This window comes from Grampus griseus (genome assembly GCF_964374135.1).
Source record: "Grampus griseus genome assembly, chromosome: 1".
Lineage (NCBI taxonomy): Eukaryota > Metazoa > Chordata > Mammalia > Artiodactyla > Delphinidae > Grampus > Grampus griseus.
The window spans coordinates 24,332,271-24,359,681 of NC_139017.1; the positions used below are offsets into that span (position 1 = coordinate 24,332,271).

A 27,411-nucleotide genomic window follows, 5' to 3' on the forward strand; every position below is an offset into this window, starting at 1 on the left:
CTTGTAGGACCCAATAGGCCTAACTTGCCACCAGGTCTATAGGCTAGGAAACACATCATGGCTGCATCAGGCATGTCATGAGTAGAAGTCATTATAACAGTCGAGGGGCCATTTTCTAGCCCCCAGAGAGAACAGCTTAGGTGCAAGAGAATGAGACCACATGTGTGGAAACCATCTTGACTTAGGTGAATCTCACAGTCTATAGCCACAAATTAGGGTTCCCAATATCAGCTTCCCTGGGAACTCGTTAGAAATGCAAGTTCTTGGTTCCTGCCCTAGAGCTACTGAATCAAACTCCAAGAGTAGAGCCCAGCAGTCCGTATTTTAATAAGCCCTTGAGGTGATTTGTGATGGTTTGAGAACCACTGCTCTATAGAAACAAGTGTCTTGTGAAAGCCTCTTAGTGAAGATTCCAAGTTCCTGTAAAACACAAGACAGTTATGGGAGTCAGACTTAGTCGTGGAAGCCAAAATCTTAATTTCCTAATGGATATATAAATAAAAATATTGTAAAATCCACTCACAGTTTTTATAGTCCCAATACATTTTACCAGTCAGATGACATTCTTAAGCAGTGTTGCCAAAAAAAAAAAAAAACCAGTGTTGCCTGGTGATAACTTATAATTCACATTTATTTTAACTTGATGTTTGCTAGTAAAATGTGCTTAAAGAAAGTAAACCAATCCCAGGTCATTTTCCTGTGGAGAAGGAGAAAATGTTTTATTAACTTTCCCCTCAAGTAGTGTTGGAATTAAGTTATTTAAATAATTGCAGGTATGTAACATAATGAATTGTTAGGGAAAGAGCCTTTTAAAATATCAGACGAAATGTAAATATTGCTGCTGGTGATTTAACACCTGCAGTTGGAATTTAATGCCTAATTTCATAGAAATAAGAGAAATTTTCAATACTATTACCAGGGGATTTTTTTTTTCTTTCTCTCCCCCCTCTCCTTTTATATTACTGTACTGGGCAAATATTCACTGTGCAGTCATGTACAGTTGTCCCTCTGTATCCACAAGGGATTGGTTCCTGGACCCCCACAGATACCAGATTTCAAGGATGCTCTAGTACCTTATGTAAAATGGCATAGTATATGCATGTAACCTATGCACACCCATCCAGGTACTTTAAATCATCTCTGATTAAAGTACTTAGTACAGCGTACATGCTATATAAGTAGTTGCTGGCACATGACAAATTCAAGTTTTGTTTTTTGGAACTTTCTGGAATTTTTTTCCCCTGAATGTTTTCTGTCTGCAGTTGGTTGTATTGTGGATGAGGAACTGACTGTGGATATCTACATAAACATTTTCTTATATAACTTTTGTTTTTTCCCGGAGTTTCCAGATGGCCTTAACAAAAACCCAAAAACCCTTGCCTAGCCTGTCATTCACACAACCTTAATTTTTTCTTTTCAGTTTGTTTTTGCTCTCTGTAGAACCCCATTAGACAAATGTTGACTGTCTGAGTTGATCTTAGGTTAACTTATCTTTGCTTTCCAACTGTTTGTCTCATTTGCCTCTGATTTTATTTTCTGGGAGATTTCTTCATCTTCCTTTCTTTCTTTTAGATTTTAAAAATTTAGCCCCAATTTAAAATTTCTGTGAGCTCTTACTCTTTGATCATCCTTTTTTCATAGTATTCTGTTCTATTTTATGGATGAAATATCTTCTCCTAGCTATGTATGTTTCAGGTTTTATTTAGTTCCATGAATTATCTCTATTTTCTCTGGAGTTATTTTTATTATTGTAGTCTTTCTGATCTGGTGGCTATCCTTAAATGTTTGGTGGTTCTTAGTTATCTTTTCATATGTTAAGTGAGTCAGTAACAGATTATAAACTGTCTTTTGTGTGTTTTGTGTGGATAGAGTTCATCCAGAGGTATCTTTTACTTTAGGAAGATAGATTGGATATGCACCATTTTAGTTGAGAAACGCAGATTTTTTTTCTGGGACTATTCAGTGTCTCCAGAGATCTGTCAGGCTGGCTCCACAGTTCTTTGCTGCAGGGTAACAGAAGGGTGGGGACTGTCTGTTCTAGATACTAAGTTTGAACCTGTTGCCTGTATTCAGTCCCATGTTTGATCACTCTTTCACCCACTTTCCTCTGTACCTGGATTCTCCAAGAACTTAACCTGATAGGATTCTGAGAGCCAAACTGGCTCTATTCTCATCTATAGTTCCCCTCTGTGGGGACTCTAGGACGTGGTTTCCTTCACACTGCTAAGTCAGTCACCTGTCCTCTGCTTAGTACTGCTTTTCAAAAATTTTGTTGAGCTGTCTTATCCCATGATGCCTTCCCTTCTCTTTTCTTTGTCCTTGTTGATTTATACCTTTTTTGACTCTTTACCATCGTTTTAGTGAGACCCAGTGATGATGTAGGGGTAGGAAATAAAGGCTGTGGTGTGATGTTCCATTTTTAGACACAAATAACAACGATTTTTTTTTTTTAAGAGAAGCGTGTTTGGAGACTGGAGCACTTTACGAGAAAGCCTCATTCTTCCATCAGCTGGATCACGTCCAAAATATTTCATCTGAATTTCTTGGCCGACTCCTAATCCTAAAGCAGTGGGATGTTTAATCTTCCGTTGATCATGTTGTGTGTTATGAAGCAGTGCTGCAGTCATATTTGGATATAGTTTAACCATTACTCAGTGTCTCTGATTTCAGTTATTGTGGCGGTGTACACTGCTCCCGTTTCTAACTGCTGCTCTTGATCATCTTCGCAGATTTCGGGAATGAAGTCTCTTGCTTCATGCATAGCACTGGATGTTGGTACAAATACAGAAAATGTTTCTTCATCCACCTGACTAATAGTTACTCCTGTTTCAGCCTGAAGTTATTTTTAATTGATATCCACCTGGTCCAACAAATTTTGCTCACTTTAGTAATGGAACCTGAACAGTTTCTACAACAGGTCCACTTTCTTTTCTAGATGCTCGAGGTTTTGAAATAGTTTTGTTCATAATCTTCTTTTGTTCATTGCGAGTAGTATGATCTTTTTAGCCCATCTGTCTGGTGCATGTTCTAGCAGAATTGTTAATATGTTGTGTAGAAGAAATCTCTTCTGTCTAATGGTCCCTGGATAATCTGTGGGCTGCGCATTTGCATTTAAGCTAGCGGGCTTCCATTCCCCTCCCCTCCAAGAAAACAAAATTGAAAACACAAGATTCAAAATGGCTTTATGCAGCTCTGAATTAGATTTATTAAAAGACCTCAGGTAAATTTTGCCCTGGTGGCCCTGCTCATAGGGCCCTTTGGTCAGGAAATGAAACTGACTATCCTTCCCTGCCAAAGGCTCCAAATTAGTATTGTGTGGGAACTGTTTATCATCCTTAAGGAGTTGGGCACTTTAAGTGCTCTATTTAATTTTTTTACTTTAGGGAATTAATACTGATTCCTCCCCACCCCCGCTGCCATTATACATTATCAAGTTTAGTTAAAGCAATGATATCTAAGTTTTAAAAAGAAAAGTGAAACTAGAAAAAAATTACCTGTAACTCAACCATGTTAATGAAACAGCATTTAATATTTTCTGTGATTATTTTGAATCTGTTAATCCAACCCTTGTTGTTTTTTCCACTTATATAGATAATACATGAATAATTTGAATTGAGAAAATTGACTAAAGTATATGGAAGTATGGAAATATTGGCATTTTGTTGACTTTTTCCATGTATCTTCTTTAAAACTTTATTCCTAGAATAGACCGAATTGAGCTGAATTGGTTAGTGATGCGTACACAGAGGTAAAACAAAAAGAAAAGCAACACTCTTGCACTGCTGGTGGGAATGTGAATTGGTTCAGCCACTATGGAGAACAGTATGGAGGTTCCTTAAAAAACTACAAATAGAACTACCATATACCCAGCAATCCCACTACTGGGCATATACTCTGAGAAAACCAAAATTCAAAAAGAGTCATGTACCAAAATGTTCATTGCAGCTCTATTTACAATAGCCCAGAGATGGAAACAACCTAAGTGCCCATCATCGGATGAATGGATAAAGAAGATGTGGCACATATATACAATGGAATATTACTCAGCCATAAAAAGAAACGAAATTGAGCTATTTGTAATGAGGTGGATAGACCTAGAGTCTGTCATACAAAGTGAAGTAAGTCAGAAAGAAAAAGACAAATACCGTATGCTAACACATATATATGGAATTTAAGAAAAAAAAATGTCATGAAGAACCTAGGGGTAAGACAGGAATAAAGATGCAGACCTACTGGAGAATGGACTTGAGGATATGGGGAGGGGGAAGGGTGAGCTGTGACAGGGCGAGAGAGAGTCATGGACATATACACACTAACAAACGTAAGGTAGATAGCTAATGGGAAGCAGCTGCATGGCACAGGGATATTGGCTCCGTGCTTTGTGACAGCCTGGAGGGGTGGAATAGGGAGGGTGGGAGGGAGACAGACGCAAGAGGGAAGACATATGGGAACATAGGTATATGTATAACTGATTCACTTTGTTGTAAAGCAGAAACTAACACACCATTGTAAAGCAATTATACCCCAATAAAGATGTTTAAAAAAAAAAAAAAGATTCCTAGGGTTTCCCTGGTGGCTCAGTGGTTAAGAATCCCCCTGCCAATGCAGGGCACACGGGTTTGAGCCCTGGTCTGGGAAGATCCCACATGCCACTGGGCAACTAAGCCTGTGTGCCACAACTACTGAGGCTGCGCTCTAGAGCCCGAGTGCCACAACTGCTGAAGCCCATCCGCCTAGAGCCCATGCTCTGCAACAGGAGAAGCCACCGTGATGAGAGGCCCATGCACCGCAATGAAGAGTAGCCCCCGCTCGCCGCAACTAGAGAATGCCCGCGCGCAGCAACGAAGACCCAGTGCAGCCAAAAAAAAAAAAAGAAGTGATTGCTACAAAAGGCTGGGGAGTGGTTACCAGGGGGGATGGCAGGAGTGAGTGGGATTTGCTTTTGATCAGGTAGGAGGAGACAGGACTTCTGGGAAGTATTCTCAATCTAGACTTGGGCCATAGTTTGATCAGTGTCCACTTGGTAATTATTTGTTAGTTGTATGTAATATGGACTTTTTGATATGTATACTTTCCTGTATCTCTTTATCCCTCCATATACGTGAAAAGGATGATATATATGTAATTTCATATATTGTTGTCAGGATTTGTTCTTCTGTTGATTACGTATTTGTAGGTTTTACCTTTTTTCTTATTGGGTTGTCTTTATAGAAATTCTTTATTAAAATATGTAGGTATTTATCCTGTTGTAAATCTTACACATATTTCCCCCATCATTTGCTCTTCACTGTTTTATGGTATCTCTTACCACATTCAAAATAATATTTTTAGAGTCAAATGCATTTTATAGCTCTGGCTTAAAAAAATTTTCCTAACACCTAAATGTTTCTTTAACATTTAAGGCTATAATTCATTTTTGTGTGTCATATAAGGTAAAGGTACATTTTTCTTTTTGCCAGATGATTAGTCCAGCTGTGCTATATCATTTGTGAAACAGGACCCATAATATCCTTTTATCATGCTACTGAAATACCACCTTTATCTGATATTATATGTCCATATCTACTGGGTTCTATTTCCAGGTTTTTATCTTGTTTCATAAATCTGGTTACCTATTTCTATACCATTTTAATATACTGCTTTGATATTTGGTAATGCAGTCTCTTTTTAATCTATAATTTTTGAAAGTTCATAGGCAGTTCTTTTTTATTAATTATAAGATGGTTTTATCCAGTGCTTCTGTTGGAAATCTTTTGGGAATTTTATTATATTCACATGTTAATTTGGGGGAGAATTGGCATTTTTATAATCATCTAGGTATAAATGGTATATCTTTCCAATTATTTAGGGTTTGTTTTACATCTATCAGTAAGAGTTTATGATTATTTTCTAGTGGGTTTCTTTCTATTTTTATCCCTAAGTGTTTTGTAGTATTTTTATGAGTAGACCATTTTCCCTATGTTCATTTCTAGATGGAGTTGATTTTTGTATATTCATTTGGTATCCACTTAACTAAATTAGAATATCTTAGATTTTCAAGGTATGCAACCATCAGCAAATATAGGCTTTCCGCGCCCCCCCCCATTTTTGTTTATTACTTTATTTTCTCATGGCATTTGGTAGAGCCTCTACAAACCATAGAAAAATAATTGTACTAGCAGACATCCTTGTTTTGTCCCTGATTTTAATGTAAATTGTTCTGATGAATCTCCATTTAGAATCATGCTATTTTTAGTTTTGGAGAATTTTTATCATATTGTAGCTCCCTCTTCCTGTTTAACTTATCTATTTATTCATATGATTCCTTTTTTAAAAGGTCTTTGCTGCTGTAGTGAATGAAATTCATAGATTCTTAAACGAGATGTATAATGCTTTTTTAAAAAATAGTGTTGTTGAGATTTAATTCATATACCATTCAGTTCAGTGGTTTTTAGTATATTTATGGAGTTGTACAACTATCACATTAAATTTTAGAGCATTTTTATCACCTTCCCCCAAACCCCATACCCATTAGCAGTCGATTCCTTTTCCTCCCTTCTCTCTCCTAGCCTTTGGTAACTATTAATCTACTCTCCGTCTGTAGATTTACTTGTACTAGACATTTCATACAAATGGAATCAAATAATATATGGCCTTTTGTGACTGACTTCTTTGACTTGGCACAGTGTTTTTCAAGGTTCATTCATGTTGGAGCATGTATCAGTACTTCATCCCATTTTCTGGCTGTGTAATATTCCGCTGTACGATATACTACATTTTATTTATCCATTCTTCAGTTGAAGGGCATTTTGGTTATTCTCATTTTTGGCTATTATGAATAATGCTGCTTCATGTACACTTTTTGTGTGGACATGTGTTTTTATATCTCTTGTGTGTGTACCTAGGTGTGGAATTGCTGGGTCATTTGGTAACTCTCTGTTTAAGATTTTGAGGAACTACCAGACCAAACTGGCTGTCCCATTTTACATTCCCACCAGCAGTGTATGAGGATTTTCTGCACCATCACCAATGCTTCTTACCTTGTGTATAGCCATCCTAGTGAATCATAATGATTTTTAATCCTTTTAAAATTTGTGTTCTGAACTTGAATTTGCTGCCTCTGTCTCTGATCACATATCCTTTCTTTTCTTTCTTTCTTTTTTTTTTTTTTTAACACATCATTTAGGAAGAACAGTTAGAAGCTATATTGTCAGCAGCAATCCAGACAAGTTCTCTGGGACTTTTGACTGGATGTATCAAAAGGTGGATAACAGAAGGTAAGATTATGATTTTTAACAATTAAAAACTACTTTTGTATTTTTAAAACTATCAATTCACTGTTTTGCGGGGGGTTAAGTTAAACTTTATTTTGAGATAATTGTAGGTTCATGTGCAGTTGTAAGACATTTACAGTGTACCTTTACCCCCATGAATGATAAGATCTGGCAAGTCTCTAATATTATATCACACCCAGGACCTCTCTTGTTGCCCTTTCATAGCCATGCCTACTACCCCCGGCCGCCACCCCATTCCTAATGCCTGGCACCCATTCATTTATTGTCTATTTCTGTAATTCTGTCATTTCAAAAATGTTCATAAATGGAATCCTACAGTACCTAATCTTTTAGGATTGGCTCTTTTTCACTCAAAAATTTTCTGGGGATTCATTCAAGTTGTGTGTATTACTCTCTTTATAAACACACACTTCACACACACACATTGTTTTTGTTCTGACCATTTGAGAATAAGTTGAAGGCATCATGCTTCTTTACTGAAATACTTCGATATATTCCTTCTAAGAACAAGGATATTCACTTAAAAAAACACTTTTTAGTTATAAAAATCAAGAAAGCTAATATTGATGCATGCTGATGTCTAATCTGTAGACCTTATTGGAATCTCACTAATTGTCCTAATGTCCTTTGTAACATTTTTAGGGAGGGGGAATTCAGAATCCAATCCAGAATGTATTTTGTATTTAGTTTTCAGGTCTTTTTAAATCTCTCTTAATCTTGTATAATTCTTAAGCCATTGTCTTTGAAGAAAGTTACATTTTTAAAGAATATGGGCAGTATTATTTTGTAGCCTGCCTATCAGTTTGTGTTTGTTGATCTTTCCTCATGATTAGATTCACATTTTACAGTTTTACAGCAGTGTTATGTAAATTGATGTGCTCCCTGAAGTGATACCCTGAAGGTACATGTTACCAGTTTGTCTCCATTAATGTTGATGTTAAGGGCGCTCACTTGGTTAGGGTGGTTTCTGTCAGGTTTCTCCACTGAAAAGTTTCTAATTTTTTTTTTGTAATTAATAATCATTTTCTATTTTTCCCTTTCATATTTACAAATAAGAACAACCAAATTCTGCTGCTAATTTGCGCTTTGTTCTTGAATGGACATGGAATAAAGCGGTTCTCACAAAAGAGGAATTTGACAGACTATGTAAGTAGTATATTAAAAAACTAACCTTGGGTTATGTTTTGAGTATATAGCAATAATAATTTTTAATCATTTTGAAGTTGCAAACTCTTTAAAGAAGTCCCAGAAGGAAACTTATTTCTTTTTACATTAGCGTGACGGGTTTTTCAACAGATAGTTTATTTTTTTTTGTTTATTTTTTAAATGAGCATGTGTTAGCTTTAATAAAACAATAAAAATATCCCACATTGAAAAATGTCAACTTCATATTACTTATTCATGTAATCCTTTGCAATCATCATGGATAATTTGAGATGGACTCTTCTTAAATTCAGCAGATCATTTAAATTGGCAGCATGTTAGGTATGTCCACAATAGGAAGTTTCAGAATTATAGCTTAATTATCTTTTGATCTTAGAATTTAATTTATAAAATATGTTAATGATGGAGTAAAGAGAATATGCCAGTTAACTTCTGAGCTTTATTCATTTTCCATTTAAAATATTTATGAAGCTAAATAGCAGGGCAAAAACTCAATCACCTGTCTTCTACTAACAGATGTCATTAGTCATTATCTAGTCTTGTTTATTAGTGAATTGTACACTTTGAGTTTTCTTGTATTCTGTGAATATTAGCCCATTATGCCCAACTAGTGCAAAAATAATGTTAAAGGTAAATATATGATTGCCCTGTACATGAAAGTAAAATTTAAGTTTATTTAGAAGTATATATGTATTTGTTATTAGTATTATTATGTCATGATGAATGAACAAATTGGACTTATTTAAAAAGTTATTCTTAGTAGAGGATTTTTAAACCAACAAAATTTGATAGGAGTACATGGAGTTCTGTATAGTATTTTGAGGGTGTACTTAAATGAAATTGTAAACATGAAATAAGTAATTTTAAATATTTCAGTAATCATTGTACATTTGAAGTGTGGAACACCTGATAATTCAGAATCAGGGTGAAAAAAATATTTTTTTGAGAGGAAAATGTTTTCAGGGCTGATTACGTAAGTTATGTAAAAAAAAAATTCAACTTGGGAATTCCCTGGTGGTCCAGTGGTTAGGACTCAGTGCTTTCACTGTGGGGGCCTGAGTTTGATCCCTGGTCAGGGAACTAAGATCCCCCAAGCCATGTGGCTTGGCCAAAAAAAATATTCGACTCAGTTCATAAATTGTATGCTTTTATTATGCTTTGAGCATAATGTGGTGTTTCAGGGTTGAACTTGGTAGCTCAGCCATTATTATTACTGCTTTGAGCTTTATTACTGTTATTATTTTTTTTTTAACTAAGAATAATTAAAATACAAAGTATAATAGTTTTTTAAATGTATTGGAAGTAAAGCAAATGATTTGAGGAAGTATTCAGAATTAAGGTATTTGTTTTCTGGTCAAATCACACATAATTATTAATGTAATTAAATCTTATCTAAAACAATGTAACCAATAGCTGCTAAAATAGCTTCTCCCAAAAGTGCATTTGTAAACTCAACCTTGATTTGAAATGAGAGGACAACCGAGTCTACAGTGCATTCATTGTAGAAAGCATGCAATTATATTGTAATAGGTCTCTATCTGAGTCTTAATTTCATTGTCTCACTTTTGAAGACTGGCGCTGAAAGAAAGAGTTCTTATCAAATAATAATCACAAAACAACATAATACATAAAAGGTCTGATATAAAAGATTTATTTGAAGGAGAAGCATTTAATGAATATAACTGATTTCTAGTGAATCTGAAGTTGAATCTATATCACTTTCCTCTGTGCTCACCTATTGCTTACCTCATTCTACATTTTTATTTTATTATTATTTTTAATTATTATTATTTTTTGGCTGCAGTGGGTCTTCGTCGTTGCGCACGGACCTTCTCTAGTTGTGGCGAGTGGGGGCTACTCTTCATTGCAGTGCGCGGGCTTCTCGTTGCAGTGGCTTCTCTTGTGGAGCACGGGCTCTAGGCACGTGGGCTTCAGTAGTTGTGGCTTGCGGGCTTCAGTAGTTGTGGCTTGCGGGCTTTACAGTGCAGGCTCAGTTGTGGCACACGGGCTTAGTTGCTCCGTGGCATGTGGGATCTTCCCGGACCAGGGCTCAAACCCTGTCCCGTGCATTGGCAGGCGGATTCTTAACCACTGCGCCACCAGGGAAGTCTCATTCTACATTTTTAAAAAGTAAAAATTTGTATTTGTATCTGCCTTTCTAGATTCCTTGAAGGTATTTGTCATTTGAAGCTTGTCTTTGTAGATCTCATATAGAATAATTCTCTGGTTAATAGGAATTTGATATGTTTTGCATTTGTGACTTTAGTTAATTCAGATGTACTGTGTCAAAACTAATCTTACATTTTATCCTTGAAAGGTGCGCCATTATTTGATGGTTCGTGTCGTTTCATCGATCCACAAACTATACAGTCTCTCCAGCAGTGCCATTTACTTCTTAGCAACCTTAATATAGTCTTAAGCTGTTTTGCAGCTGAGGCCCAAGAGATCACCGAGAGAGGTGTGCTATTTGTCTTATATAAATGAGTGTTTCATTGACTTTTACTTCTTGACTTCGAGAAAGAATACATTTCCTATGTATTAGATGGATTACTGGGCAAACAGGCCATCATTTCTCAAATGCTGGGATTTTTTTTTTTTTTTTTTTTTAATGAAAAGCTACAGAATGTTATTAGATGTGCCATGAGCTGATGATTAAATAAGGTTGGGAAATTTGGGGATTAAGGATTGTTAAGATAGTGTACTAATGGTAGAATTTCAGATTTTTTAATTATATGTAAGTTTTTATTCATAGAGTTGGTCATTGTAATTTTTCTCCTCTGTTTTGCCATTTAAACAAAATAGCCAGTTTCATCTAAAGGCCTGGTTTGAACAACCTGTATGATGATACTGTACTAGTTTGTTTTAATGTAAAAATCTGACTACTGAAATTAGATAAATGGAAGTATAGCTAATATAGAAGCATACGTACCTAAAGTGTCTGTTTTAGTCAATGAGTTAGTTTAGCATTTTGGAGATTATTTGTTCAAGCTAAGTTTGTTTAAAAATACATACATATTGCTTAAAATCACCAAGTGATTAATTACTTTTTTTGAAAACTATTGAGTGCCTTGATTTTTCATTTGTGGTTGATAAATTGAAAGCTAACAACAGATTTTAACTCTTTGCAGGTCTTATGGATTTAAGCAATAAGTATATGGTTACCCAGCTCATCTGTCAATATGCACAAGTGGTTCTTTGGTTCTCTCATTCTGGGCTTTTACCAGAGGGCTTAGGTAAAATATTTACCTAATCTATAAATATTAACACTGGAACATTCTTAAATCTTTATAATTTTGTTGTTCTGTTGTAGGATTCCTTTCTTATACCACCTCACTTATGTTTTCTTGTATTCTTCTTTTCTTACATTCTTCCCTACTTTGTACCTTCAGTGCTTCATCCCATGCCTGATACACATGTGTTCCATACATGTTTATTGGGTTAAAAGGAAAGAATATTTGCTGAAACATGACTTCTGAAGATGGGTTCAATGATATCACTGGCTATAATTTAGATCCATAGAACTATGAATTTTATAATCTAATTTGTCCATCTTTTTCTCTTAAGTGTTCTTTTAATATGGTTATTAACCAGTATTATTAGCCATCAGTTAAATACTTTCTTTATCTAATAACTCGTCTAATACCAAGAATTAGAGAATTTGACTTACTATATTTGTTTAGAACAAAAGTATCCAACTTCTCGCATTTCCAGGATACACAGACTTAGAAGTGCTTCTGCCATTGTGCATACTTACTGTTGATCTTATTCTTTCATAATTCTCTTAGAGTTTTACTTGAACTTGCTCGCTTTTAAATTATCATTTGTGCCTAAGGGAGTAAAATCATTTTCTAGAATAGCTTTTCCATGGTTTTAAGCCAGCTTCCTTTTGTTACAAGACTTTTATGGGAGACTCAGTTTTCTCATTTGTGCATCTATTAATAAAGGTGTGCAGTGTTCTTTTATTACTTTAAGAAGCCTGCAAATTGAACAACATTACAAAATTATAGTAAAATATCATTGTATGTAACTTTAAGTATTTGGGGGATATTTTGGAAATATTACTAGCTTTTCTTCTAACTCTTAAAAAACATCTAGATGATGCTGTGCAGTTGTCAAGGTTATGCTACAACTACCCTGTAATTCAGAACTACTACACCAGTCGTCGACAGAAGTGTGAGCGTTCATCGAGGTATAGTACATCCAGAACCTTCAAAAACTATTTTAGAAGTTACTTGTGTAAGAAGTTAAAGCTTTCTCAGAACAGAATTCATCATGTTATAAAACGATTAAATGGGTGGAATTCTCAGTAAAGTATATGAATTTGTCACCAGCATTACTATTTTAGTTGTAATGTTTGCCTTGACCTAATGGTTACACCTTTATTTTAGAACTTGAGAATAGCTATTTATTATTTCCTAAATAAAACTATTTACCACATGATTGATTTATTGGAGGAGATTCTATAATTTAAGCATGTATTTTTCCTGAGAATTCTTACACAGAAAAAGACTAGAAGCAACTGTTTATTAAAGCATAAAATATATATCATGTTAGTTATTTTACATTGTTTTTCCATTACCATTTGCATTTCAGCACTTCAACCACTTTTTTCTTTATTTCCTTTATTTCTCTTTTCTTTAAATACATACTCCCCCCTTCCCTTTAAATACATATGTAGTTGGTTCCTTTGAAATAAATATATAGAAGTAATAGAAGAAAAAAGAGGAGTGTTTAGAGCCTTGGGTCTACCTTGGGATTATAAATAGCCTTCTTCTACAGGTTGGAATGACAGAATTGTAGAGCAGCTTAGAACCTTTAGAGCAGTGATTCACAAACCTTGGTTCTGGGTTTGTTGTGTCAGACTCACTTGGAAATCTGTATAAGGCTGCGCATGGCAAGTTGGGAGATCCAGTACTTCAGAGTAACTGATCTATGATAGTGAGCATTGGCTTGGGAGATTTATTAGGCATATTGAAAATTTCTAGATCTGTTATTTCCAAAGTGTATGTCCTTGAGCAGGTTGGCTAAGCTTTCTAATCGTATTTGTCACATAAATTATAAAGTTAATATAAAGATGAAATAAAATATTATATGCAAGGTACCTCTTACAGTGCCTTACTCCTAAGAAAATTTCATTCAATAATTAGTAACTGCTCCTGCTGTTATTAATCTTAGATGAGGAAACAGACAAGGTCCATATCTGCTTACCCCTTTGTAGGTGCTCAGCAATATATATTATCAGGGAATTAATGAGGTTAGAAGACTAGTCCAAGTGATGAAACTGAAAATATTGACATTGAACTACAGTATTATTTTCTTTATACTGAGCTGCCATGCTCTTTGGTAGTCTCAAGATGGTAAAAAGTAAGCCTCAGGCATTTTGCTGGCTAGACCACATTCTTCCCTGGAATCTGACCTTCACTGACTGACTTGCTGATGACCAAACTTGAAGCTTCTTCAGGGTTTATCTGACTAACTTTCCTTGATGTCTGGATTTCTCATGATGGGATCCTGTCCTTGAATCTCTTCTGCCTTTGATAGTTGAGATCATTACTTTTAAGAGTTTGGTGCTTTTTGTTTTGATAATAATAATTTAACACTAATGCTAAATATCCTTAATGTTGTCCTTATTGCAGAGGGAAGTGGAACCCTGATTGCTTGATGATTGATGGAATGGTTTCTCAGTTAGGAGATCGAGTAGAGAAGTTGTGGAAACGGGATGAAGGAGGCACAGGAAAATATCCTCCTACTAGTCTACATGTAGGTTTGCAATAACATGATAACATTTTTTAGTCTCCAAAGTTGGGCGGGATTTTTCATACCTGGCACGGGCTTGGGAAAGCAAGGAGCATAGATGGACGAATATATACAATGCACTAAATTTTTTTTTAATAGGCATTACTTGACATATACCTACTAGACAACGTTGCCGAAGCAAGCAAGCATTCTGTTGTATCCTTTAAAATTTTATCAAATAATTCATGTATTACCAAAATCATTCAGTGTCAGACTAGTGGGAACCTTATGCATCTCATCCAATCTCAATTTCGCATTTGGATTTGTCTTAAAGGAAAGATTCTTAATCCAGGACCTGTTGGTTGGGTTCAGATGGTCTATGGTTAACCTTGAATCTATGCAAAATTTTGTTTTAAGTTTATTTTCCTAGGGATAGGGTTCATGGCTTTTATCAGACTCTCAAATGTGTCCAAGACACTCCCAAAGAAAGTTAAGGACATCTGCTCTAAAACATTGCTAGCAAGTGGTCATTCTCTGAGGTTAATTCATGTGCTGAATATGAATGCATTATAAGTTAGCTTAAATTACTTAGGCATTGTGTTTGAGCCTTGTGGTCTCTTAAATAAGATTTTTGTACTTAATGTCAGTTTCTTAGTCAAAATGTGTAGTTTTATTAATAATTTATAACATAAGTGATGTGTTTGCTTAAAGGCTGCCAGGTTTTGCTGGATAACTGGAATTTCGTGTATAGCTTTCTTAAATTTGCCAAGCTACTAACTTCATGAAGAAAGTATGCTTTAGATCATCTCCTTTGTGGTGGTACTTGCTATTGAGAATGAATGAAGTCGGTTGTGCGATTGGCTGTACCCATGTTTAATAAAACTATACTTCTGTAGCTGGACATCCATAATGGCTTTCTGAACACCTAAAGAAGTGTCTTAAGCCTTTTTTCTGATATCTTCTGTTGCTACCTATTGCAAATATATACGTAGGAGTTTTTCTTTTTGTTTATTGTCCTTAATCCTCTTTTTTAAAGACTATTTATTTGCTACTTGATATTATGTATTCCTTTCCAAACAAAACGGATACTTCCATTGAATCATTTCCCACTGCCTTTGCCATTTCTTGGGGCCAGGTTAAACTTATTCAAGGGTTTTGGCTGATAGATCATAATGACTATGAGGTAAGTCTGTAGTTCACTTATAATGTAAGCTTTTGTAAATTATTAGAATTTTAGAAAAAATACATAACTGGATTTAAATTTGATATTAAAGATATGACACCTACTTCCAGAGGTAATTTAAGGATTCAGTTTAATCAGTACCTTCACCAAGCACCGTCTTAGGCAGTACAAAGATAAAATAGTTTAGAACCCCAGGTTCCTTACTGTCTAAGGAAGGAAGGAAACAAATAAATAATTACTAATAGTGCAAATATAGTGATTGGTATGTTAGAGATATGGTTGGTGTATTGGGTGAACTAGAGAAGGCAGAATTTGGCATTGATGTATGAAACTGGTGATGGAAAGATTCTATATACTAGCTTAAAAAGGTCTCAAAAGTATGAGGCTTTTGATAAGGGTTTTATCTAAAATAAAATATATCAATATCATAGATTAAAGTAGATATTTTCAGATATATTTAAATTGGTTTTATCTTGGTTTATGTAGGTTTAGTATGTTGCCTTTTTTTTTTTTCTAAAAGCAAAGCATTATATTTGTATTTACCAATTTTTATGTCATTTTTGCAGAGTGGTTTGGATCTTCTGTTTCACCCAGCTACTGTAAAACCTGTGTCATGGCAACATTCAAAGATTATTGAAGCCTTCATGGGTCAGGGTGAGCACAGACAAGCCCTCAGATATATTCAAGCAATGAAGCCAACAGTGTCCAGTGGTAGTGATGTTATCCTTCACCTCACTGTTTTGCTCTTTAATAGGTAAGTACCATTTTGAAAGTACAGTCAAACTCTTGTTCATGTGTTAATAAAGTGGAATTGATGAAATAGACAGTAGCAATGTATATTTCGATTTGGTTGCATTACACAGTATTCTTATGTTATTCATCTTTTCATCATTAAGAAAAATGTAAAGCACCTTTTATCTAAAATAAGATGAAGAAAAGAAGTACCTTGAGTAAAAGGGGAAATCAAACTGAGGTTTAAAAATTGTATTTGTTTCTACCTGGCAATATTGACAGTCTCCTGCGTGGACAGTTGAAGTTTGATTATGCTGAAAAACAGCCAGAAATATGTTGAGTTGATAAATTATGCTCTTTGAGGGTATATTCCAGTGATGGTACTCTGATATTTTTGTTAGTCTTGGTTGCTTGGGTGTTGCAATTCTTTGATTTTTCTTGTTGCATTATAGCAATACACTGTTGCTATAATAATTATATTTGTCATGTGTATAATAAATGACAAGTTAAATGGCATGATTGGAAATATAGTGATCTGGTTTTGGGGTTTTCTTAATACCTAGTTAATTGGGAAACTCGTTTGGGACTGAAATTTCTTAGATTGTAACTATTTTTTTCAACTTGTATTTTTTTTTTCAATCTTACTTGGTTGGGTCATTTTTTATATTTTTAAAAATTGGTCACTTTACTCATCCCAAATTGTCATTTATGAACCATACAGCACTTCAGTGTCAGCACTCTGAAAGTTGTTTTCTTTGTTCTCTTTGGTTAAACAGGATGTATTTCTGAGGAGAGAGGGTTGAATCTTTCCGTTTCAGACAGATTTGCAGTTTAATAATAGACTCGTTAGACATATTGAAACTTACAGTGTCCTCAGAAGTAATGAACTAAGAAGTACTTGTTGAAATAATTTTGGTTAGCAAAAGTATTTGACTAAGCCGAATAAATTAAGAATGAATATAAGAACAAAAATTTAAAGAAGCTAAAGGAGATAAATGTTTAATAAATGGGTTAAGAGTTCTAGTACTTGGTAGGCAAGTAGCATGCACATTTTTTTCAGTTGCATGTAAGCTTCTCACTTTTAAGTGACTTTAAAGAGGTGGTACTTGCACACTAATGCTTTTACATCAGAAAAGCAGATGTTGGAACATTGAGGGAAAAAAACTTTGAAAGGTTGGTGGTTTTTTCTCTTTTTCATTCCGTTGTCCTTTGATTCATCCAGAGTATGTTTCTCTGTTTTGCTAGATTCTCATTTCCTCTCCCTTAGCCATAGCAAACATTATGTAATAATGTTTATAATAATACAAACTTTATATAGTGTAATTTCAAAACCTTATTTCTCAAGTACAATAAAGCCTCAGTTATCTAGTCCCCAGAACACTAGCATTATTAAGTGTCCTTTACAGTAAGTGCAGGAGTGAAAACAAAGGACCACTCAAAATGCCATTTGTGAGATAGCATGTTTTCAGATTCAGTAAATGTTTAAGATAATTACTGGTTCTATAACTGGAGAACGACTCGAATGTTAGAGAGGCAGAAGACAACTGTTAAGATAAGTAACAGTGGGGGTTTTTTTTGTTTGTTTTTGTTTTTAAGTTGAGGTATAGTTGACATACAATATTATATTAGTTTGAAGTGTACAACATAATGGTTTGAATTTGTATGTATTATAAAATGATCACCACAATAGGTCTAGTTAATATCTGTCACCATACATAGTTATAGAATTTTTTCTCTTGTGATGAGAACTTTAAAGATTTACTTTTAAATATGCAACTTTTAAATATGCAATACAGTATTATTTACCGTGACTTATTTATTTTATAACTGGAAGTTTGTACCTTTTGACACTTCATCCATTTCACCCACTCCCCACCCCCCTCCTCTGGTAACCACAAATCTGATCTCTTTTTTCATGAGTTTTTGATAGATTCCACATTGAAGTGAGGTTATATGGTATTTGTCTTTCTCTGTCTGACTTAGCATAATACCCTCAAGATCCATCTGTGTTGTCCAAATGGCAAGATTTCATCCTTTTTTGTTGTTTTTATTGAAAGTAAGAAAACAATGTAGGAAGAGGCTGCTTTAGTTTTTGAACTGATACTTGTGCAGAAAGGCAGCCATGTTTCATTGCTCAGGAGGTCATGCAGCTACATACATATTCTGCCCTCCACTTTTATTAGAAAGAAGTAAATGACAAGAAAACAAGCTGATTTTTAGGGACTTAATTCAAGAAAGCAAAGTTCTGAGGTATGTCCCATGTTTAGCACATAATCACCTAATTTCCCCAAATGCCTACATCTCTAGTCCAACAGAATGATTAACCACAGTGTGCTTGAAACATGGAAAAAAGCTAAGCTTGGGAAGTTTGAACTAAAAGTAAGTCAGGCTACACAGCGGTCTTGCTAACATCCATATGCCATGATTGCATAGCAATAGTTAAAATAGCTGAAAAAATTTTGATACTTCAACTATCAGAATACTAACCCTCTCCCCAAACTCACCACATGCTAGATAAGTGAGGTGTTGTTTGGTTTTCCAGCTATTGTTTGAATTTATATTAATGATGATATTATTTATTAATCTATATCTTTAAAAAAATAACAATACTGTAATAGCTGCTGATGGTAGCAAAGATGTTAAGAGCACAATCTTTGGACGCAAATAGATCTGAATTTATACCTGAATTCTGCTACATTCTAAAATATGATCAAAAGCAGTTGTTATCCTTTCCGAGCCCAGGTTTCCTCATGGGTTAATAATGACCAGCTTGCAACATTTCGAGGGTTAAATTTTGCAAGCACTATTATAGTTGCAGGTAGTAAGTCATTAGTAAATGGTGGTAGATTGAATTTTTTTAAAGTTAACCGTCACTGCCATCATTTATTTAACTTTCCAGCCTGACTCCTGACTCTAGCCTCTACCACTTCTTTTTTTTTTTTTTTTTTTTTGCGGTACGCGGGCCTCTCACTGTTGTTGCCTCTCCCGTTGCGGAGCACAGGCTCCGGACGCGCAGGCTCAGCGGCCATGGCCCATGGGCCCAGCCGCTCCGCAGCACATGGGATCCTCCCAGACCGGGGCACGAACCCGCGTCCCCTGCATCGGCAGGCGGACTCTCAACCGCTGTGCCACCAGGGAAACCCTACCACTTCTTTATTAAGATCATCTTTCTTTAAAACCATTATGATGGTAGCTTTCCAGTTGTATGAGCTTTATTTATAGACATACCATCACAATTATGGCTTGGCAAATAGGTTTACCTGCAAAGTAATCATGATGCACAGTACACGATAGCCTCAAAGTAACAGCTTTAGATTTTCAGCTGTTAACACTGAGTATTCAGTCTTAGTAACATAAAAGTACAATAGAGCTGGAAAACCTTTTTGTATAGGCGCAATCATTGTCTTTATTCTTTTCTTCCCACTTCCTGTGGGTTTTATTCTGCTGTGCTTTTTTTTTAAGTTTTTTAAAATTTATTTTTATTTTTGGCTGTGTTGGGTCTTTGTTGCTGCGTACGAGCTTTTCTCTAGTTCCAGCGAGCGAGGGCTACTCTTCGTTGCGGTGTACGGGCTTCTCATTGTGGTGGCTTCTCTTGTTATGGAGCATGGGCTCTAGGAGTTTAGGCTTCAGTAGTTGTGGCTCACAGGCTCTAGAGCACAGGCTCAGTAGTTGTGGCGCACGGGCTTAGTTGCTCCGCGGCATGTGGGATCTTCCTGGACCAGGGCTCGAACCCGTGTCCCCCGCATTGGCAGGCGGATTCCTAACCACTGCACCACCAGGGAAGTGCTTTTTTTTTTTTTTTTTTTTTTTGCGGTACACGGGCCTCTCACTGTTGTGGCCTCTCCCGTTGTGGAGCACAGGCTCCGGATGCGCAGGCTCAGCGGCCATGGCTCACGGGCCCAGCCGCTCCGTGGCACGTGGGATCTTTCCGGACTGGGGCACGAACCTGTGTCCCCTGCATTGGCAGGCGGACTCCAACCACTGTGCCAACAGGGAAGCCCAGGGAAGTGCTTTTTAACTCAAGTTGTGCTTTTTAACTCAAGTTGGATGATTTTTCATTCTCAACCCTTTATCTTTACTAATATAAAAACATAAATCTGAATGTTCTGTCTATTGCTGTGGCATCATCCCACAATTTTAATTATCTTTCTGTTCTAAGTATTTTTAAATTTTCATTATGATTTTTTTCTCTTCCTATCAGGTATTTAGAAGTTTCACTTTACAAATGTGGGTTTAAAAATTATCTTGTTCTTTTCTATCTTAATTGCATCGTGACTACATAATGTGATCAATGTGGTACCCATCCTCTAAAATTTATTAAGACTTGTATTCACAAGTAGTCAATGTGTTGCTCATTTATTAGGTGAGATGTCAAGTATATTTGTCTAAAAGATCAAGTTTGTTCATTGTGTGGTTTTAATCCTTGTATGTCCTTAATGATGAGTGTGTGTGTGTGTGTGTGTGTGTGTGTGTGTGTGTGGTCTGCTTAATTATTAAGAAAGGTTTGCGGGAGTTCCCTGATGGTTCACTGGTTAAGACTCTGCACTTCCACTTCAGCGGGGCGTGGGTTTGATCCCTGGTTGGGGAACTAAGATCCTGCACGCCGTGCGATGCAGCGATGGATAGATAGATAGATAGATAGCAAGTTGCCTACTCTAATGAAGGATGTGTTCATTCCTCATAATACTGCTAACTTTTTGTATGTCGAATATTAGATACATAAGAGGTTTTTTAAACGACTTTAACCTTTTATTATTATAGAGTAACCTTCATCATGAGTAATTGTTAATGTAGCTATACCAATATTCTGTTATTTATGATATATCTTTTCCAAATATTTTAACTTTTACACTAATCACTGGAAACCAGTAGTTGCTTGTTTACCTCTCTGGAATTTGTTTTTTCATTGTGATCTCCATGACGCGTTTCAAAAGATTATTTATATTCAATCTAGCATTTTTGGAGCTTGTCACAGGAGTGTTTTTCAGGCTCTCTTCTTTCAGGCTCTCTTCTTGCTGTATCGCCAAGAACCCCCATACATTTCTTATTGAAATAACTTTTACTATCAACATGCTAGTTTAGCCTTTCATCGGTTGAAGTGATTTTCTTACTGCTTTTCCTGGCATCATGCCTTTCTGCCATAGGAAGCAGGAGAGAGCGGGAATTTGAAACTTAACTTATTTTAAAATTTATGCACTTGTTGGCCCAAAATGGAGCATCAGTTTCTTGTAGTTGGAGGTAACTGTGTCTTCTCCTGCTAGGGGAGAAACTGGGAAAAAACATTATCATTTGTCTTTTGCTTTCAGGTATGCTCACTGTTACTAGATTAATATTTGATAAGTCATAAATAAATTAATCTTACTCCTACTAGTATGTCTGCTCAACTGGGGGTAGATATCGTACTTTAAAGTGGAAAACTTAAAATATATATCCATGAGCTGGGGGAAGAGGGGCAAGAATATGGCTCTTTCTGTTTCTGAATAGTAAGATAAATACATGCTTCTTTCTAAAGGTACAAAAGGATACACAGTGAATTCCCAGCCTCCTAAGCTTCCTCCCAGTACCCAAACAATGTTAATTTCTAGTGTATCCTTCCTAAACCGTTTTGGACCTACTAAGCAAATGTGTATATATGTCATTTTCACCCCCTCTCCCTTTTTAAAAAAATACAAACAGCATACTGTACATCATTCTGCAATATACTTTTAAAGCTAGTTTGGAATTCATTTCATAATAGTGCATAAAGAGTGGATGTACCAGTATTTTTTTAACTGGCTTCCCTTAGTGAACATTTAGGTGGTTTTACTGTTTTAAACACTGCTGTGTGTGAGTAACCACCCATTTTACACAAGTGCCAATTTATTTTGTAAGGTAAAATCCTGGAAGTGGAATTACTGGGTAAAAGGATATTTGCAACTGTAATTTTGATAATGGCATGTTGCCTTCCATGAATGTCGTGCCAGTTTAACCCCCCTAATAATAATTAATCATATTAATATTACCATTGTCACCTGTCAGTTTTATCCATCTGGTAGGTAAAAATGGTAATATTAATATGATCTCACTATAATAATTGAACGCATCTTTTCATAAAGAGCTATTTTATGAAGTCAGAATGACCAGTACTTTTATGACTTTTGTGTCTTTTCCACTTCAATATTATTATTTAATTCTCTCACTGCTTCTGTTACCATTCTATGTTTTTTGTTTTATCATTTAAATTTTTGATACATCTGAAATTTATTTTGGTGTAAGCATTTTGTAAGAAGATTCCAGAATACACAAAAAGTAGAATAGTGCAATGACTATTCCATACACCCATCCTAAATCGAATTCAACAGATACCAAGATTTTATTATACCCACTTCATCTATTTCTTTATATTAAAATTAATGGTGAGGTGTTCATTCATCCTCATTAGCTATTTTTCTTTCTACAAAAATGGTGTGCTCATTTTAACATTCCCAGATTTTTGATTTAGGAAAAAAATTAGTCCTCTTAGATACTCAGGTTATAACAACTACACTGTCATGCCTGTCCTGGTAGAAGAAGAAGTGGAAGGCAATTTCAGATGCAGATTTTTAGGGAATACACCACAAATGTTTTACTTATTTGGGTCGTTAGTTTTATAAGTTCTGTGGAATACGTTAAAATATTCTAATCCCCAAACAATAAAGTTAACGGGGCCCTGAACTGCCAGCGGTGGGATTTGCTTCCCCAGGAAACTTTGTGTCTAGTGGGAGTCTGGGACAGTGCTGCCAAAATTTCCTCAGATGCATTTTCATTATGAATACTAATTGCTGTAACTTTGTTCACACATTCTGTGTTTCTTACGAGGGTCAGTTATTTATTTATAAGTCCTTCTTTCAGTTTTTGTTTTTATTTCAATAAAAACTATAGCTAAAGCTTTTTAATTAAGATGCCTATTAAAATCAAAATTATTCACTTAAAATTAGGAATGATTTTTTTTTTAGAAAATTATTCCTATCTGCTTGCCATTTTTTATTCTACCCCCACTTCTGACTTGACAGTTATCAGCCCTTCCAAAAATTCTACCTGTCAGATTAATCATTGTTAATCTTAGTGTATATTTTTCAAGACATTTTGTTATCTAAATAAATACATAAACATTTATAGGCTTTGTTTATTGATTAATTTTTAGAAATTATAGTTATTCATGCTGGTTTTTTGTTTGTTTGTTTGTTTTTTGCGGTACGCGGGCCTCTCACTGTAGCAGCCTCTCCCGTTGCGGAGCACAGGCTCCAGATGTGCAGGCTCAGCGGCCATGGCTCACGGGCCCAGCCGCTCCGCGGCATGTGGGATCTTCCCGGACCGGGGCACAAACCCGTGTCCCCTGCATCGGCAGGCGGACTCTCAACCACTGCACCACCAGCGAAGCCCATTCATGCTGTTTTAAGCTTATTTCTACTTAACAATATATCATGAGAAACACTGCTTCATTTAACACTTTATTGCCCACAGAAGGATGTTTCAGCAGCCCCACATGTTATCTAAAACTGTCTAATTTGACCCAAGTTCTCCAGTCAGATCTTGCTGTAGATCAGCCAAAATCGTCTGTTACCAAGCTAAGTCCTTTATTTTCCCATCAATACAATATGCTGTTTCTGTCTGTAGGTCTTTGCTCATTTTCTTTTCCACTCTTCTCATGCTGAGTGTCACCTCCTTAAGAACCTCGCTTTAATCTTTCAGTACTGTGCAGACCACATTAGTTTTTTGTCTTCTTGAACTCTTGGGTACAGACGGTCCCTGACTTAAAATGGTTTGACTTGCAATTTTTCAACTTTAAAATGGTGCAAAGCAATATGCTTGTATGAAGTAGAAACCATACTTCAAATTTTGAATTTTGATCTTTTCCTGAGCTAATGATATGCGGTGTGATTCTCTCTAATGATGCTGAGCAGTGACAGCAAGCTGCAGCTCCCAGTCAGCCACGTGATCACGAGGGTAAATAATTCATATGCTTAAAACCATTCTCTACCCATAGAACAATTCTGTTTTTTACTTTCAGTGCAGTATTCAATAAATTACATGAAATATTCAACATTTTATTATAATATGAAGTCTTTAGAGATGCCTTATCTTCTGGTTGACAACTTCATTATGCAGTGATTAGTATTCTATAAAATTTTAAAGTACTTTTAAATTACATGTACAAAGTATCTTTGGGATTCTTCAGGTGGATTACTTGTTTTGAAGATTTTAAATAGCTTTTCTAAAACTAAACTTTGATAAATATTGATTTCAGGTGCATGGTTGAAGCCTGGAGTTTACTGCGACAGCATTCTAATAGGCTGGATATAGAGGAGTTGCTCAAGCACACATATGAAGTCTGTCAGGAAATGGGCTTAATGGAGGATTTACTGAAGCTGCCATTCACAGACACTGAACAGGTAATGACTTATCAGTATAAACTTATATCCAGAAACTCAGGATAAGTTAGTGGCTTACAAATCTATTTTGTTCTTTCTAGGAGTGTTTGGTGAGATTTTTACAGTCCAGTGCCAGTGTTCAGAATCATGAATTCCTTTTAGTTCACCATTTGCAGCGTGCCAATTATATTCCTGCCTTGAAGCTGAACCAAACTCTGAAGATAAAGCTTATGGTACAGTTAAACTTGTTTTATTATGGGGGACAAGAGAATAGGGAAAACAGGTGACTTTATTATATGAGAGCTTGTAGTTCGGTAGCCGCTGAGCATTGTATAATCTTGAGTTTAGGAAATCCTCTTCTTGGCTTCTGTAGCAGAATTGAGAAACAGGGTATTGTTACTTATCTAATTCTTTCATATATGCAATTTCTGTTTAGATATCTGCCCACAGTCTTGCCAGACTTACTGCTTCACTCGGAAAACAAGAGGAATTGGTAGAGGATAGTAGTAGGAAATAAATAGTGCAACAAGTATGGACTGTAGGGGTTGGGCTATTTGTTCATTTGCTCTGTGTGAACAAATGAGCACACTCTCTGAACCTTGGTTTCCTCAATTGCAAAATGACAGTATCTCTGTGTGAGGATGCACAGAGGTGTGTGTGAACATGTTGCTTAGTAAATGATAACGATTGCTTTTATTGTGAATAATCAAGGCTGGGAAGGAGAGGCTTGGAATTTAGTGACGGGTAAGGACTGATGAAGCAATTAGGTGTGTGTATGAGGTCCTTGGTTTGGAAGAATGGATATGTAGGAAGGAGGAAGATATTCTTGCGTATTCATAATTAACGTTAAATGGTAGATATATAAACATAGCACTAACATTTTTGAAGATTAAATTTTTACCAGTTATGATATGTTCAACAGAATGATCGTGATCCTCGTTTGCGAGAGAGATCAGTGGCTCGAAATTCTATATTAGACCAATATGGGAAAATTCTTCCTAGAGTCCAGCGAAAATTAGCCACTGAGCGAGCTAAGCCTTACCATCTGTCAGCATCATCAGTTCTTCGAGAAGGTAGGATATCATTGAAAAATGTCATAAAGTATTGGGCTAGAAAAGATATTGAATGATTGATTATCTTCTGAAACCATCGTTATCTTCTGTTTAGCTCAATGTTGCTTTGATTCCTCACAGTGGTACTTTTTTTTTTTTTTTTACTGGCTACTCTACCCCAAGAACTCAAAAGCTTTCTTGGAACTTTTTACAGTTTATTTAATACAAAATGACAGAACTCTTTTTATTTCATTTGAAGACTCCTGTCTAACTTCTAGAAAACATGTAGAATAATTATTTTACCATCTCCTAAAAGCCCAAATTGTTAAATTTCTGCATAGATGTTGCTAAACCAAATATAACTTTAACTGCCCTTATGTTGTGTTTCGTTTTCTCCAATCACTCTTACATATTAATCTATTAAAATTCTGGTGTTAGAGATGAAATTAAATCCTACCTTTTTCATTTTACAGTTTCTAGGCCAAGACCATTATCAGCAGTTCCAAAGCAAGCTGTAACAGGAACTGTGTTAACAAGATCTACTTTCATCAGTAATGTGTTATCTAAAATTGGAGAGGTCTGGGCAAGTAATGAACCTAAAAATAGCATCTCTGTCTACAATAGGTATGTTTTTCTTACATCTTTTATAGTCATGCTACTTGTTAATCTTTCCTGGATATCAGCTGCATTCATAAACAATCCAGCCTTAGAGCTTATTAATATATATAAAAAGGAAAACTCTTTTTTATGTTGTCTACTTTTCTTGCAAGAAGAATGTTCTTTGTCTTGAAATTTAAAACCAAATTATGTTCGTTATTTGTAAATAGGCAGAAATGCACTAAGGAAAAAAATGAAAGCCCCCTTCTCCCATCTGATCTCACCTTCTTACAGCATTTGTAATTTAATCCTCCTCATGATACGTAATCAAAAGTTAAATTTTTATTTTCTTCGTAGTCCTAAAATAGAGGAACCATCTCCTATAGTATATTCCCTCCCAGATCCAGAGCTGCCTGAGGCATTTGTTGGAACACCAATTTCAAAAGCATCACAAAAAATTTCTAGGTAAGAATTTATTAAATCACTTTTAAAAGACAAGGTTAGATAAGAATTACACTGTGATATAAAATTTGTCTTTCTCTATCTGACTTTACTTAGTATGGTATTCTCTAAGTCCATTCATGTTGCTGCAAATGACAACATTTCATTCTTTTTTTATGACTAATTCCATTATATATATATACCACATTTTCTTAAACCAGTTGTCTGTTGATTGGCACTTGGGTTGTTTCCATGTCTTGGCTATTGTAAATAGTCCTGCTATGAACATTGGGGCGCATGTACCTTTTCGAATTAGAATTTTCTTCATTTCTGGATATATGCCTAGGAATGGGATTGCTGGATTATATGGTAACTCTATTTTTAGTTTTTTAAGGAACCTCCATACTGTTCTCCATAGTGACTGCACCAATTTACATTCCCAGCAACAGCGTAGGAGGGTTCGTATTTCTCCACACCCTCTCCAGCATTTATTATTTGTAGACTTTTTGATGATAGCCGTTCTGACCAGTGTGAGGTGATACAGTTAATAATTACACTGTAATTTTTAAATTGTCTTTAAAATTTTTATAAATATTGTTTTAAATTCTTGAATGAGTTTTTAATGCTTGCTGTAAATGAATAATTTGGGCAGTATTATAGTAATTTTAAGAAATTTTGCATCAGTTGATTGTCTGCTTAGAATTTTTGCTTAATGATTTCAGACTGCCTAGAGAAAAGAGGCAAACTTTGTTTTATTAAAATCATGAGCAAAATAAACTATTAACTTGCTTTCTTTAATCTCATTGTTGATTGACCCATGAATAAAGCTTATTTTTATAAAT

The 27,411-nt window shown here is 35.4% G+C and overlaps 1 protein-coding gene across 5 annotated transcripts in view; it reads left to right on the top strand.

Annotated features, from left to right (window-relative positions):
• Window positions 1–27,411, top strand: part of AHCTF1 (AT-hook containing transcription factor 1) — an 84,011-nt gene that overhangs the window by 32,177 nt on the left and 24,423 nt on the right. For 4 of the 5 annotated variants that reach the window (XM_082655775.1, XM_082655773.1, XM_082655774.1 and 1 more), the window contains 14 exons: window positions 7,166–7,256; window positions 8,331–8,420; window positions 10,756–10,896; window positions 11,567–11,671; window positions 12,534–12,627; window positions 14,075–14,198; window positions 14,334–14,390; window positions 15,211–15,357; window positions 15,924–16,111; window positions 24,356–24,500; window positions 24,581–24,712; window positions 25,402–25,552; window positions 26,005–26,155; window positions 26,486–26,593. In XM_082655775.1, the coding sequence (XP_082511901.1) occupies window positions 7,166–7,256; window positions 8,331–8,420; window positions 10,756–10,896; window positions 11,567–11,671; window positions 12,534–12,627; window positions 14,075–14,198; window positions 14,334–14,390; window positions 15,211–15,357; window positions 15,924–16,111; window positions 24,356–24,500; window positions 24,581–24,712; window positions 25,402–25,552; window positions 26,005–26,155; window positions 26,486–26,593 (1,724 nt within the window). The remainder of the gene's footprint in view (window positions 1–7,165; window positions 7,257–8,330; window positions 8,421–10,755; window positions 10,897–11,566; window positions 11,672–12,533; window positions 12,628–14,074; window positions 14,199–14,333; window positions 14,391–15,210; window positions 15,358–15,923; window positions 16,112–24,355; window positions 24,501–24,580; window positions 24,713–25,401; window positions 25,553–26,004; window positions 26,156–26,485; window positions 26,594–27,411) is intronic. The other variant, XM_082655777.1, reaches the window with a different exon arrangement.